The sequence below is a fragment of the Nothobranchius furzeri genome, chromosome 12 (genome assembly GCF_043380555.1).
Source record: "Nothobranchius furzeri strain GRZ-AD chromosome 12, NfurGRZ-RIMD1, whole genome shotgun sequence".
In the NCBI taxonomy this organism is placed as follows: Eukaryota; Metazoa; Chordata; class Actinopteri; order Cyprinodontiformes; family Nothobranchiidae; genus Nothobranchius; species Nothobranchius furzeri.
In genome coordinates, this window is record NC_091752.1 from 7106196 (window position 1) to 7121874 (window position 15679).

Sequence of the window (15679 nt, forward strand, 5' to 3'; positions counted from 1 at the left end):
AGCTTACCATAACAGATTTCAGGTTAAGTTCTACAGGACCGAGGAGCTAACTGCTAATCTAAATGTAGCTGGTACTTATGCTTTAGCTCAGTTCTCCAAATTTCCAGATATACTAATATATGGTGTTAAATTATTTGCACTGCGTCAATCTCACATCAGTTATTTGATTTGATTTAGGGGCAGCAGTAGCTCAACAGGTTGAGCGGGTTGTCCAGTAATCGGAAGGTTGCAGGTTCGATCCCGGCTCCGGACAGAGAATTCTGCTGCTGTGTCCTTGGGCAAGACACTTAACCCACCTTGGCTGCTGGTGGTGGTCGGAGGGACCGGTGGCGCCTGTGCTCGGCAGCCTCGCCTCTGTCAGTGTGCCCCAGGGCAGCTGTGGCTACATTGTAGCTCATCACCATCAGTGTGTGAATGTGTGTGTGTGTGAATGGATGAATGATACACTGAAGTGTAAAGCGCTTTGGAGTCCTTACTCTGAGAGGCACTATACAAATGCGGGTCAATTATCATTTATTTGGGCAGAAAATTCTGGAAATCCAGATGTTTTACATATTCCTGCTTCTATTTATACGTGTAAGGAATTAAATAAGATTATGTAAATTATTGTGTAATCAAAACTGATGAGGTGTAATTGTCTTAAATAATTTCTCATGACATGCTGTGAAATTTAGAAAGTTGAAGCTGAATTCAGACTATCAGTTAGCTCATCAGTCAGATGTAAACACCTGACAGAAGCAGATCGTAATCATTTATGTCTTATACTAAAACACAGTTTATAATTGGATACAAGTCTGTGCTGCTCAATTGTAGCTACCAGATCTAGCTTCTGAAATCATGGAGGTGTCTCTACTAGACAGGAAAAGGATCAAGTGGCAGAAAAAAGGCAAGAATACATTTTTAAAAGATGAGAATTTTTACAGGTGTAAATTTTCTTTTATTTTTTTTAACAAGAGTATTTCAGCAAATACCTGCAGCAACAATGCCAATGATGCAGCACATGTTGACATTTTGACAAACATCATATTAAATAAAACGAGAAAAACTGAAGAAAGTCTTAAATTCTAAGTAAAACAACGAAGATCCTCTTTGCTGTAGGATGACTCGTAGAACTGTTAAATACATTCAGACTAATAACAAAAAAATAGTGTCTCAAGAGTCCAAACCAATGGGAAAAACTGGGACAACCGACATCTAAATCAAGATTTCTTGATAATAGTTAAGCAGACAAGCAAAGTTTAACGACCACATCCGAAGGTCTTATTCCATTCCTCGTACAGCTCCAGGTCCTTAGCTGAGACGCTAGGCCGAACGGTCTTCAGGGCCTCCTGGAAGTCACTGAAGAGGATCGGTCGCACCTGATCTGCAGTGATGGTAGCAATGTCACACAGCTGAATGCTGCGAATTGGCCCCAGGGCAGCCTCCCTGCAGAGCTGAGTCATATCAGCTCCAGAGAAACCTTCTGTGGCCGTTACCACGCTCTCCAGCTCCTGCTCCCCCAGACGGTTCTTCTCTTGAGCCATGAGGCTTGTCACTATCTGCCTTCGAGCTGCCGCTTCGGGCAGAGGGATGTACATTCGCTTGGCCAGACGTCGACGGGCGGCCTCGTCGATCTCCTGGGGCCGGTTTGTGGCCCCCACCACCAGGATGCGGTCCTCGGCCGCGGTGGCCGCCCCGTCTAACTGGACCAAGAACTCCGTCTTAATCCTGCGTGATGAGTCGTGTTCCCCGTCAGTCCGCTGGGACAGCAAAGAGTCGATTTCATCGATGAAAATAACAGCAGGCTGGTGGCAGCGAGCGACGGCAAACAGAGCTCGCACCATTTTCTCTCCTTCGCCCACCCACTTGGATGTGAGTGAGGAGGCGCTGATGCTAAAGAAGGTGGCGCCCGATTGGCAGGCGATGCATTTCCCTATCAGAGTCTTTCCAGTTCCTGGAGGACCAAACAACAAGATTCCTTTGGGAGGTCCACGGAGACCAGTGAAGATATCAGGACGTAGCATGGGCCAGACCACAATCTCCTTTATGGTGGTCTTGGCAAACTCCAGGCCTGCGATATCCTCCCAGACCACAGAAGGCCCGTGGTCCATGATCTCACTCATGATCAACTCGATTATCTTTGGCTCGAAATTCTTCAAACGCTCATCCAGGACTTGGGGCTCTGGATTGGAACGGTGGTTTTCCATGGTGCCTTCCTCCTCGTGGCGTGGGATGGGGGACACGAATTTAGAGTTTGTCCCTCGAGGTCTGTTGGCTCCTAGAGACTTCTTCACCGTTGCTGCCACCCCCCCAGTGGGATGCCCTCTTGAGGGCTGATGGGAATGCTTCTTCTGATGATCGATGATGAACTGTTCACGGGCGGTTTTGAAGTTTCTGGCTCGGGGCTCGGTGCCGGGTTTGCCCCTGCTGCCATCTTCTCCGTCTGGATTGTAAAAATTCTTCTGTTTTGGTTGGTTGGAGGAGGGAAAGAAGACACCCTGAGAGTTCTGCTTCACTCCTGCCGTGCTCGAGCTCTCTTGTGGCAGCGCTGAAAAGGATTGAGGCAACACAGACTGGACTTGAAATAGAGGACGAGAAAATGAGTTCTGGTTGACCCCGCGTGCATCAGACCCCCCCTGCCTCTCCGCAGACATATTAGTTAGATTACTGGAAATGTTTTTGACGTCTGAACCAGGCTGTGGTGGTCCCATAGTTTTACCCCATGCAGCTGCTGACCTGGTTGTGGTAAAGAGATCAGAGCCTCCATTTTCTAGTCCCACTGGTATGTTTAGGTCTGCCGTTGCCACCGTGACGCCGTCTCCCCATGTACCTGCCTGAATCATCCTCTGCACAGAGGAAATCTGCAGCACGCTCTCTGCTGAAAGGGAAGACTCCCATTTGTCGCTGTGGTTTCTCTGACTGCGAGCCAGATGAAGCGCACTCTCTGCATAGTTGTTGAGTCCAGTGTGGGGGTCATCTGAGTCCAGCACTGCGGCGTAGCGCTCTGAGTAGGTCCTGAGCAGGCTGCCCATGCCAGCCAGAGAGAGCTGAGAGGTTGCCCATGCATACTGAATGGAGAGGATGTGAGCCCGATAGGCGTCCGCCTTCTGTTCAGGTGTGCAGGTGCCAGATAAAATGTCAAAGGACCTCCTCTGCCATTCCTCCAGGTGTGTGCCACTCATGCCTGGCCTACCTGGTAAAGGAAAGGGGACAAAAGTGATTAAAAATGCATGCCCTCGATAAACACAGAGGCACACATTATGTCTGACCCACAGAAATTAACCTCTTCTCGCCCAGCCCGTGTCATTTGGGTCAACGTCACTAGTGATTCAAACTTTTAAAATGTTTTTCTGCTGCATCGACACGAGTGGCAGCGACCCTAACGACCCACAGCAGGGGCGGGTGGGTACAAGTCTCACGTGTGACCGTTCCAATGATTATTCATAAAACTGGAACTCCCGACTTGTGATCAGAACAACTCTGAGCAATTAAAAACGTCCAAATCCTGAATGGACCAGCAACAACATAGGAAAGAAATGTTTTTATTTTTTTACTTTAATTTAAAATCCTCTTATTTGATTTGTGATATTCATGATCATTTTATAATTTCATGACTATTTTTTCTGATTTTAATAGATTTGAAGATATTTGCCGTTTTGTTCCAAGCATTTTGATTTCATGATTTGTTTTGTTTTGTTGGTCTCTGTGAATCACTTTGTGATTCTCTGGGATGAGTGCCATATAAAACATTTAATAAATAAATTTACTTAGAGAATACGTAGAGAAAATTTGGACACGATATATAATTTAAATGTCAGAAGACCCAGGATTTACTGGCTTATAGTTTTATATCAATAAGGTAGCATTTAAAAGACGTTAATAAATTAAATATGCATATCCTCTTCTCTCAGCAATCTTTAGAGATCATTTCAAATAAAAGTATTCGACTACAAGCCATAAAACACATTTTTAAAGAGCAAGTCACCCCAAGTCTACTTTTTGCTGATAAACTATATAAACGAGTGTCTAATCGTGCTGTAGACACGTATATTCAATAATGACACTTAAGTGCATCTTAGTTAAAATTGAACTATTCTGCCAAAAACTGTCAGTGTTGTGCCATCTTCAGGTAAAAATTTGGCACTGCAATTGAATTTAAATCTCTCGTCGCTATTGGCTAAGCGTCACCCCATGACGTCAGCTGGTACCATATGATGTCACAATGCCGTTGTGCGCCTGTATGTGTGTATTTGTTAGCGGCTCCGCCCTCTCGGTCTGCCAGGCAACAGCATTCATTGCGTTCTTCAAACATGAAGTGGGAGTGGAGTAAGACTCTGGTAGGGGGTGACTTGCTCTTTACCATTTTCAATTAAAAAAAATTTTAAATTTTGAAATGCTAAAAATTTTCTTCAAACTCCATCTACTGCATTTGCCACAGAAACGGAAATAGACAGGAAAACAATTGGGTCAGAAAGGGCCAGACTCTTCCAAGTTACAGGGAAAATTTGTAATTACAGCTCCGCCCACCTTGGTCTCAACTAGAAGAAGCTAACCATTAGCAACTGCACAGCATGGTGGCACATGTTCACACTTGTGTTATTTGGAGATATAAAACATCAACATTTCATTTTTTAACCAAGAAAGAGTGAACGAAGGCAGCGGAAGAGAGTTGCTGTTAGACAATCAGAGGCGAGGCATTTGAATTCATTAATATTAATGAATCGGAATTAGGGCTGCAGGATAGCAGGAAAACCTGCAATATTCCATAACAATGATTAATATTGTGATGACATTATTACTGGCAAAAAATAAAATGTTAACTTAGGAACAAAAATGATCAAAAACAAAAAATAAAAAATTCATAAAACTGAAAAAAGTAAAAGACGTGAGGAAAGGGAAAAAGAAAAATGAACAAGAAAAGGCAATCAGTGGATCCCGGGAAATGCAGAATCAGCAAAAAAAGCAGAACAAAGCTAACTCAGGTGTTTGCTAACCGTCAAAATTAAATGCCATCCGGCTCGGGGCGAACATCTAGCCTATGAGAACCCACCCATTTGACCAAATGGGTGAAGAGCTCTATTTGATTTGTTAGATAAACATAATGCTTTCGTTTGATTGACAGAATACATTATGTTTAGCAAACATTTGAGCTGACCATTCATTGCAATATTTGTCCGTTCTTTGCGATATGCATATTGTGCATGCTGATTTCGCGATAACGATATATTGAGCAGCCCTAATCAGAATCCTTTCATTTTACTTATCTTATGATAATGTCAATTAGTAGAATAACTTGCTGAATCGCTCTCCACCTTTAAATCTAGACTCAAAACCCACCCGTTTCAGACTGCCTACTGCTAGTGTCACCTTTTCCATCTTCACTGATTTTATTATCTAGTTTGTATTTTTTAGGCTTCTGCATGTGTTTCTTGCTGTTTGTAACTTGGTTTCGTTGTTGGTTTTATTGCTGTAAAGTGTCCTTGCGTTCCTTGAAAGGAGCTTTTAAATAAAATGCATTATGATTATTATTGAATTAAATTATTAATAGCCTGCACTTTTTTTATGTTTTTTGTAGTCGAGAGGACTTCAAAAGTGCTTTAAACTACAGTGACTCATTCGTTCATCCACACACAGATGGTGGTAAGTCACATTTTAGCTGTCCTTTTCTCTGTACTACAGCTGTAATTCTAAGAACGTACAGCTAATTGGCCTTTATCAGATGTAAACTACACGGGATTATGTACCGTACGTGAGCTAAACGACACTTGTGATCGTTTGTTTACACGTTCTATAAAACGAATACGTATTTGTAGAAAACAAAATGTGAACGGTAAACAAGCCTCGATACTTACTATAAAGGTATTTCCTTTATGAGGAGGAATTAGAGTTTCGACACCCCCGCTGACACTTAAACATTAAATCTATTTAAATTACGAAGACATATTGCCGCCACTTGCTACTTCCTTAAATGCTACGACTTCCTGTCTTGTTCCATTACCGAATCAAATACACCATTTGTGATAAAGCTATTAATGTTTCATTGGCATTTTGAAAAAAGCACACAACCTTTAATTATTATTTACGTTTCATAAATGACGAGAGTTATTTTAACATTAACGAAAAAGGCTAAAATTATAGAATTTTGCAAACTACTTTGTCAAAACATATTGGAACGCGGCCTTAACTTTGTCTCGAGCAGGACGTTTTTGGAACGATTACGTCCAGTTTAGACAGTTTTGATTTTAAACTCAACATGAATAATCTAATCTAATAATGATTCTTTTTTAAGGACATCCCTGTTCTACACGGGGATGTTTTTTTTTCTTAGTTTTGAAACTTAGTTTTGACTAGATTTAGATCGAACGCTACTCTGCTTTGTAGGAAAGTCTACACTGCCATCTTGTGGCCACAACTAAAAGTAGGTTAGAGATCGCATAGGTGTGTTGCATTTTGGGAAATGTGGTATATAAACCTTAATAAAAGTAGCTGGGCAGCGAAATTCATTTTAATTCTGTAGATGAAGCACGCTTATGGATTAAATAGTTTTGATTGTTTTCGAAACTTGTTTCGTGGGGTATAAAAATAGTTTAATATAAGCGACTCTTGACGCTTATAAATAAATAAACTACAATAACCATAAAGCTACCGCACCGTGTCTATGCAGGCGAGCCGCGACCAGTAGACGCGTCTGTGTTTCAGAAAATGAAACACGCACCGCAAGTGGGTTAATATTGTCATTTTTTTGCTACACAGTTTATTTTTTAGTGTTTGGTAAAACGTTAAAGGTCACGTGGAAGAAAAGCGCCACCAGCAGCTGTTCGAGTTTAGCCAGCGTTAGCCGGTTAGCTTAGGCGGAGACGGGTTAGAAATTAATCCAGACTGGACCAACTGTGAGATCCGTTAGCAGCAGACAGACACACCCTTGTCTGGGATTAGTGGATGGACCTTGTGTGAGCCGTGAGGGATACTTATCATGCTACAGCTTCCTATACGAACTGGGTGTGGTAGTGGAGCCAACTGGGCACCAGTCTGAGTTCGCTGGGCAGTTTAAATATGACTGACTCGTCATCATGGCACGGACAGAGGAGATAACCCTCATCCGATGAGGCTAGAACCCCATGCAGCAACGTTAGATACACTCTAGACTGAAGTTTGCGCTGTTATCCGTGATTTCAGCCTGCGTGGCACGATGAATCCTGCGATGTACACTTTTGTTAGCCGCGATGATAACAGCACTATTTATGCAGAAGTTTCCAAAATCTTGCTCTCCACGGGGAAGTGGAAAAAGCTGAAAAAAGACAATCCCAGGTTTAACTTGATGCTTGGGGAACGAAACAGACTTCCTTTTGGACGTTTAGGTGAGCACGAAATAATCTGATCTGTGTGTGATACTTATGTACAGCCTCAGGATGAGTCTGCATCCTGCAGCGTGTGTGTGTGTGTGTGTGTGTGTGTGTGTGTGTGTGTGTGTGTGTGTGTGTGTATGTGTGTGTGTGTGTAAAGACTTTTAAATACTCAGTTTGATTTTCCAGGCCATGAACCTGGTCTGGTGCAGCTGGTGAATTATTACAGGGGGGCAGATAAGCTTTGCAGAAAGGCATCCCTGGTCAAGTGAGTATCAGCCTTTTTTATTTACAAATCTGTGTTTTTGCACTAATACGCTGCTCTAAAAGTGAATTAGAAAGATTTAACTCGGCTGCCTGTTGTCGTTCTTCCTCATCAGGTTAATAAAGACCAGGCCAGAGCTTTCTGATTCCAGTAACTGGTTTCCAGAGTCCTACATCATCTACCCCACTAACCTCAACACTCCTGTTGCTCCAGCTTCAGACGGCATCAGCCATCTGAAGAGCAACCCTAAGACAGATGAGCGGGAGGTTTTCCTGGCCTCCTATCATGCTAAAAAGGAAAGTGGAGAAGGCACAGTTTGGATCGCCAAATCTTCTGCTGGAGCTAAAGGTGGAAATTTGTACCTGAGTTATTAGTAAAGCTGCACAAAATGAGAAAAAACAAGATGCTGTACTATCGTCCCACATTGTTTTTGTTAATATTTTTCTGTACTCTCATCACATCATATTTGTATATCAGTTCCACTTCTGGCTCCAATCACAAAAGAAATCACATATTTAAACATTTTTGGTCATGTTCCTCTTTGAGATCTTCTTTTGTCTTACCTTCCTAATGACACAGGAATGACCCTCTCAGAGGGCGCACGCCTCTTGTGGTGTTATAAAATCAGTATAAGTACAAATTGTAGAACGAGGGCAAAACACACCGCAGAAAATGCTGCGAATCAAACAATGTGCCTGTGTTGTTTTTAATTATGACCCTCAGAATTTGTTCCAGAGATGGTTTTCCATGTGTGCTCCTAATTAGGGCGATATTTTAAAAATATCAATGTAATTTTTAAACAAGATACAAGATGACTTTATATCGATACAACTGGCCAAACTGCTATGCTAGCGATTAGCTGCTATGCTAGCAACATGTTGCTCCGTCTCTTAGCGGCTATTACTTTTATTCTTACAAGTTTGCTCTATCTGAGAGCCTCTGGGTAAATGTGCTGCTCTAAACTTTACATTTGGCGTCCTGGTTTTTAATTATTTGGGGACGTTCAACGCCAACGGATTTCAGTTTTTCCGTCTTGCGTGTGCGGAGCCGGAGAGACCAGTCAAACCTCTCCCTCCCCTGTGTAATCGGGAAACATCTACGGATAGCCAGAGTGGCCAAACATATTGTAAGGGTTTGAATAGTAAACTACAGGGTTAGGGTTATGTTTTATTTGGAAGGCAAGCTCAGCGGGTGAGAAATGTTGTTCCGGTTCCATTATTTTTCCGGTTTCACTATGCTAGTAAATACTCCGTTACGAGCGATTCTGTTGAAAAGGTTAAGAGTTTGTACGGCGTGGGTTACGGCGAAAGTAGCCCTAAAATAATACTCATAAAAGAGCAACCAGAGACTCTGAGTCATTACAGTAGAATCGCTGATATGAGTCCATGTTTGCCCAGCTAACTAATACCTCCACGGTGCATGACCCATGTGACCTTCAGTAGATGCAATTACATCATCATTAATTTAGCTTAACATGATAGATTATTTTTTTCCTCTGGACAAGAGAGAAACGATATGGCCACCTGTAGATGAAATTAAAATAATTTTACATTAATTATAAATAAATAATTAAAAAGTGCGTGTGGGACATTTGATACGCCTCTAGCTCTCAACTGTGTGTGTGTGTGTGTGTGTGTGTGTGTGTGTGTGTGTGTGTGTGTGTGTGTGTGTGTGTGTGTGTGTGTGTGTGTGTGTGTGTGTGTGTGTGTGTGTGTGTGTGTGTGTGTGTGTGTGTGTGTGTGTGTGTGTGTGTGTTAACAGACAGCTGCATCCCGTGTTTCTAAAGCTCAGACTGGTAGAGAATAGGCACTAAGGGTAAAGTTTGACAATAATCAATGCATTTTTATGCATTTAATCTACTGATTTATGTATAATTTCTCAAGACAGCTTGAAGTGAGTTAACTTGTAAATATTTTACAAGAGGAAAAATATCGACATATATATCGTATATTGGAATTCAGCTAAAAGATATGGAGATGTAGGTTTTGGTCCGTATCGCTCAGCCCAAATCCTAATAATACATTTTTTACTCCACCTTCCTGTTTGGCCATCCAGGCTTCCATAGAAGCAGCTCATTTATGTGACGAAGCATCTTAAACCTTATTTAATTTAATTAGTTGATTTTTAAATAATGTCTGAATGTTAGAAAATATTTCTTTGGTATTTTCTGCATGGTCTAAGTAGCCACATGCATTTTTCTGAGAAGTCTATTTTTATTCTACTATAAAAATATTTTTGGTCTCGTAATTTAAACTCATTAGTTTGAATGACCACTAAACCGCTCAGCTCTGCCACCTGCTGGTGAAAATGCATGAATGCAGTCTCCTTAACATCTGAACTCAGGATTGTTTTCCAAACTCGGTGAATCATCCTAATAAATAACCGAATATTATTGTTGTTTTCAGCCCTGCTGACACATTGTGCAGCTCTTCTAGTCAACCGCTGTCTTTTTTAAGTGTTTGCTTCTGAAACTGTTATTTTACAGGCTTCTAAAGGGTGTCCGTAGCAACCCAACTCATGTGTTTTGACAGGTGCTGGTATCCTGATATCTCATGATGCCACTCGGCTGCTGGAGTACATCGACAATCAGGGACAGGTTCATGTGATTCAGAAGTACCTGGAGAAGCCTCTGCTGCTGGAACCCGGCCATCGCAAATTTGACATAAGGCAGGTTTTTTTATGTCTACTGAAATTTTACAGATCGCCTGCGTGGCTGTGCTAACTGAAGTTGCTCCTTCTGTGGCGCTGGTAGGAGCTGGGTGCTGGTGGACCACCAATATAACATCTATTTATATCGAGAGGGGGTGCTACGGACTTCATCGGAGCCCTACAACAGCTCAGACCTCCAGGACATGACCAGCCATCTGACCAACCACTGCATTCAGAAGGAGCACTCCCAGAACTACGGCCAGTACGAAGAAGGGAACGAGATGTTCTTCGACGACTTCAGGCTTTACCTCCTCAACGCTCACGGCGTCACCCTGGAGACCGCCATACTGCCACAGATCAAACACGTCATAAAGTAAGTCCATCACTGAAGACTGAGATGTCACTAGCTGTAGCGTGCTAATAACCATCAGCTGTGCATTACTGGGTGGGCTGAGCAATCAGAAGGACTTTTTATGTTCTTCCAAACGCTTTTGGACTATTTGTGCTCGTCATTTAGCTAAAACTCCCCACCATTCTTCCTTTTACACTCCAGGCCCAGACTGTGGTCCGGAGACGCCTCTGCATTAATGATCCACTCGATGAAGCTCGACTAAATTTCCTCCTCAGTTTGGGCGTCACAGATACAGATCCACCAAACTAATTCATGTATTCACTTATTTGGTGAATCTGGAGTTTGTAGTTAACTAGCGTCAGATCCAGGAAGGATGCCCAAACATCTCAGACTCCGAGAGGATTTGTATTTCCTCCATCCAGTCCTTGGCCTTCCCGGGGGGTCTCCACTCTGTGGAAAAGTGACTGGAAAACCTCCAGAGAGACCTCCTCTCTAAAGCTGAGCCCGGCTACCCACGGAGGACGCTCATTTCAGCCGTTAGTATCTGTCAGTGACGGAGGACGATCATGGGAAGTGGGTGATCTCACTTAGTGGTAGGAGAGCGGGTCACCCCCTGGAGGCCCGATCTGTGGAGAGAGCTCATCAGTGAGACCTGGTGGCTCCTGGGCTCAATAGAGTCTGGGTCGGGTGGCAGGTGAAGCCGGGACCCTGGGTGTGCAGATCCTCATCCATAAGCTCATTAATAATTAGATTTATTCACATTTTGTTTTCTTTACCGTTTTATTGAGTCAGAAATAAAGTTTTTGTTTGACAGGAGCTGTCTGACCTGCATCGAACCTGCAATCAGCACCAAGCACCTGTCCTACCAGAGCTTCCAGCTGTTTGGATTCGACTTCATGTTGGACGAAAACTTCAAAGTGTGGCTGATTGAGATCAACGGAGCTCCAGCCTGTGCTCAGTACGTATGGTGAACCGTCCTTTAGCTTAAAGCTTCCCTGGAGGTTTAGTCCTCTAGAGACCTGTAATAATCCACCAAAAGGCTCGGTCACAAATAATTACCCATTAGGATTATGGTGTAATCTGGTCTTTTTAAAGCTCCTATCAGCTGTAGAAGAAAACAAATGTCCCTTCTTAAAGAGCAAGTCACCCCTTACCAGAGTATTACTCCACTCCCACTTCCTGTTTGAAAAATGCAACAAATGCTGTTGCTGAGTAGATCGAGAGGGCGGAGCCGCTAACAAATACACACACACACACATGTTCACAACGACATTGTGACATCATATGGTACCAGCTAACATTCTAGGGTACCTCTTAGCCAATAGCGATGGCAGATTTAAATTCAAATGCAGTGCAGAGTTTTTACCTGACAACGGCACAACACTGCCAGTTTTAGGCAGAAAATTAAAATTTTAACTAGAATGCACTAAAGTGCAAAATTATTGACGACACGTGTCTGCAGCACGTTTAGACACACATTTATATAGTTTATCAGAAAACAGGGTATCCGCGAGTCCTTAAAAAGTCTTAAATTTGCTTTTCAAAATTTAAGGCCTTAAAAATCCTTAAAAATTACAAATAATCCTTAAATCCAGTTTCCAAAGGTCTTAAATTACCAAAGGCCCACTAAACAAGATTCTTTTATTTCTATAAAAATTTCGTGAATTTCTAGTTAGTCTTCAGCTTTTTTTGTGTGTGATGTTGGCGTAAGCGGAACCGTACACATTCAGCTGGTTGTGAAAGGGGGCTGTTTTTAGATGAGCACATTAGCTGGTTAAGCTAGTGGGAGCTTGCACCAAGGGGAAGTTTAATGGTAACTGGATGGCTAATCCCACGTTCGCGACGTGGTTAGGACCGATTCCAGGCAATAGCTGGAAATTATAGCTTAAATTTAATTTTAAAAATAGCTTAAATTTGGTCAAAGTGGCCTTAAAAAAGGTCTTAAAAAGTCTTAAATTTGGTTCCCTTAAACCTGCAGATATCCTGGAAAAAAATAAGTTGATTTGGGGGTGACTTGCTCTTTAAGGAAATCGTATGTTCATCCCCAACAACGATAAACATTGTTCAGTGTTCTACAGAAAAACTCACGTCAATAAAAATGTAAGTAATTCTCTAAATGAATGCTTCTTTTTACAGGAGAAGTTTGATCCACGGTCCCTCACGCAGAAGCCACTTCTTCTGATGAGGTTTTCTACTCCAGTTCGTAACTTCCTCGAATCACATCGATGCGCTGCGAGTTTCGTGCACGTGTGCCGAGTCATGAAACCGTTCGGAGCCAACGAGCATCGGACTTTCAATGCATGTTAAAAGTTTAGTCGCTGTAATGAATGCGTTAAGTCACTACTAACTCGTCGTTTTACAAGCATGTCAGTGAAGACGGGTCTAACTGCTGCCACCTAGCTGTCAGAGCTTGAATTGCACCAAACAAAAGAAAGTAAAGTTTTTTCGTGTAAATTCTCAGTAAATAAAATCTACACGTTGCACTAGCGGTGTAGATTCTGCATCATAAAACAAAATATTATGATATTTCAGCGTGTGGATATTTTCTTACATCCTTGCAGTTGCTGCGCACCGTAGCGCGTTCCTACACCCGTAGTTCGGTTCCTCTGGTCTGAATCTGTTCTTATTTGTGTTTATTGGAGTTCATTCCCTTTGGTTCAGTTTTTATCACACAGAAAACAAAAGATAAACCAGGTGGGAATCTGCTGATTGTTTCTGGGCGGAGCCTCCTGCGTCGCAGAATCAACACAAACCTGGTTACAGGGCGGCGTTTGGCTCTAACCTCCAGATTAAAAGCTTCTGTTCTAGACTTTGAGTCATACATCTTTGTTGACTGGGTTCACGGTCGGAGTTCAACGCATCTGGTTTTTTGTTTGTTTACCTTTTACAGGAAGCTGTATCCAGAACTGTGTCAGGGGATCGTGGACGTGGCCATCTCGACCGTGTTTACCCTCAGCAGCGAGTCCTCGTCGGCCTCCTCTTCGCCGTACTCTTCCTCTCCGTCTTCTCTGTTCTCCACCAACTCCTGCTCTTCTCCCAAACTCAGAGGGCCTTTGCACGTGGGTCCGTTTACACGTTTGTGAGCCCCCCCCCCCCAAAAGGAGCAGAAGCCTCCAGAAACTTGAGGCATTAAAAACCTCCACTTTCCTGATTGTTGCTGTCATAACTGAGGCCGAATCCTAGATCCACTGTTGGGCTTTCTGAATAATGAAGGGACCCCCCCAACCCCACCCCCCAGCACCACCACCGCCAACTGCCAGTTAGTTTGCTTGTTAGTGACTCATGTTTGTTCTGCAACCTTTTGCCTTGTAGCTGAACTCCATCCAGTCAGACGGAAAACACAAACGGGATTCTGAACACATTGAAATTGTTTTCCTACCAGAAACGTTTCTTATTTTTTAGCTCTTTGTAGCCGACATGCGCTAAAATCCTGACGCAGGGCCGTGTTGTGTGGCCGAATCAACGGAGATTCCTCCTAGAAAGCCTCGCACTTCTGAAGGGCACAGACGTCTCAGTAGCAGAGGAAAAACTGTGTTATAGTTCAGTTTTAGTTTTGACGAGTTTGTCAGCGTGAAGCCGTGTAGCAGCCGAACCCCAGAACAACTCCGGCTCGGTTCTAGTTAAAGAAGAAATCCACTGTGAGAGCTCGACGTGAAGGTTAACGGGTCCGATGGCAGAAATGATCCTATGGGACTGACGGGCTAACGGCTAGTCAGAACCATTCTAAAACAATGACCTTATAAACGTAAAGCTGGCCTGCATTTTGCTGCATCTACAATCAGAGTTCAGTGTAAATAACTGTTGTGCTTAAATTCACAAAAGTGCAAATTTTTCTTAAATTACGTCAAACGAGCTGATGTGACATTTTGGAGGTCTACGGAAGAGGAACAGTGCCGGAGTTCGGACGTTTTTCTTAGTCAAAAATTAGATTTCTGCTAAGAACAGTCAGAATTCAGTTTCCTTAATTTCTTATTTTAATTTCCGCGGCGCCGTTCCTCTTCCGTAGAGGTCGGAGGCATTTTAACCTCGTTGGGCTGGATCTTTTGTTTAGGATTTAAAAAATCTTTCTCAACCGGTTCGTCGTCAAAATGAGATGAAATGTTCATTTTCTTGTAAATAGTTTAAAAATGTAAGCCTCTAAATGTAAAACCGTTCTCTGTGAATAGTACGTCTAAACAGGATGGGAGGACTAGCCGTTAGCCTATCAGTCACATTGGATAGCAACTCTCCAAACTGAGTCTGTTCAGGAAGGTTAAGCTGGGATTATTTATGACGTCCCACACGGGAACACTTTTCTCTGAGCTTTTCCTTTTAGAAACAGATTTATTGTCGGATTAATAAAAACAGAAAGTTGCTTAAAAGTGACAAACGTCCTGGATGGTGACCTCTGGACCTGAGGTGACACTAAAGTTATTTTGAACTAATAGAAAACAAACAAATTATTATTTAACGTATTTGATAATAATAATAAAACAAAAGATCTCGACCGGATAAGAATTTGTAAATACGACTGAAGGAAAAGGATGGAGACTAAACGGATTGTAGCTTCTCTGCATGACGTTGGCATGTTCAGGAAATGGAAGGAACCTTCTTCAGCTGTTGGACGGGGCACTGGGGTTGGGGCTCTCAGACAGGAGCTCGTTTCAGCTACAACACCGGTTTGGTTCGGTGATGCGCTGAGGGTCGGTCACGTGGACTTACCACAGGAAGTGAGCTTGTTACGGATGTTTTGGAAACCGTGAAGCACTCCGAAGGACAGCAGGCGCCGGAAGCTGGAGGCGTCAGAAGATCTTAGTGCCTTAGAAGTCATCCAGTTAGTTTTAGAGGAAAAGACCTTCAGCAATAAAATGGATTTGTTCTGATTCTGAAGTATCGTTTGTCCCGCCCTGCCAGACCCTGATGATGTCATTTCCTTTTGTTTTCAGTGTGTGTGTGTGTGTGTTCTCTCTCATCTTTACCAAAGATAAAACTGTCCTGCTCTTCTCATGTTTCTCCTAACTAGTCCTCGTGACCGAGGCTCATGCTTAGACGAGTGTGTAGGTTGTTGTTTTTTAAATTCTCTGCATGAATCTCTTCATGAGAAACAATAAA

General features: G+C 42.8%; 2 protein-coding genes across 2 annotated transcripts; one reads left to right on the top strand and one right to left on the bottom strand.

Annotated features, from left to right (window-relative positions):
- Positions 1 to 931: 931 nt before the first annotated feature.
- fignl1 (fidgetin-like 1) lies at positions 932 to 5961 on the bottom strand. Its single transcript, XM_015944114.3, has 2 exons — positions 5832 to 5961; positions 932 to 3172 (listed from the first exon to the last, which is right to left on the bottom strand). The coding sequence occupies exon 2, from the start codon at positions 3159 to 3161 to the stop codon at positions 1239 to 1241; it is 1923 nt and encodes a 640-aa protein (XP_015799600.1). The 5' UTR covers positions 3162 to 3172; positions 5832 to 5961; the 3' UTR covers positions 932 to 1238.
- Positions 5962 to 6946: 985 nt separating this feature from the next.
- Positions 6947 to 13895, top strand: ttl (tubulin tyrosine ligase). Its single transcript, XM_015944112.3, has 7 exons — positions 6947 to 7337; positions 7512 to 7590; positions 7703 to 7935; positions 10119 to 10254; positions 10340 to 10609; positions 11403 to 11546; positions 13479 to 13895. Exons 1-7 carry the CDS (start codon positions 7169 to 7171, stop codon positions 13669 to 13671), a joined length of 1224 nt encoding a protein of 407 aa, XP_015799598.3. The 5' UTR covers positions 6947 to 7168; the 3' UTR covers positions 13672 to 13895.
- Positions 13896 to 15679: the final 1784 nt, after the last annotated feature.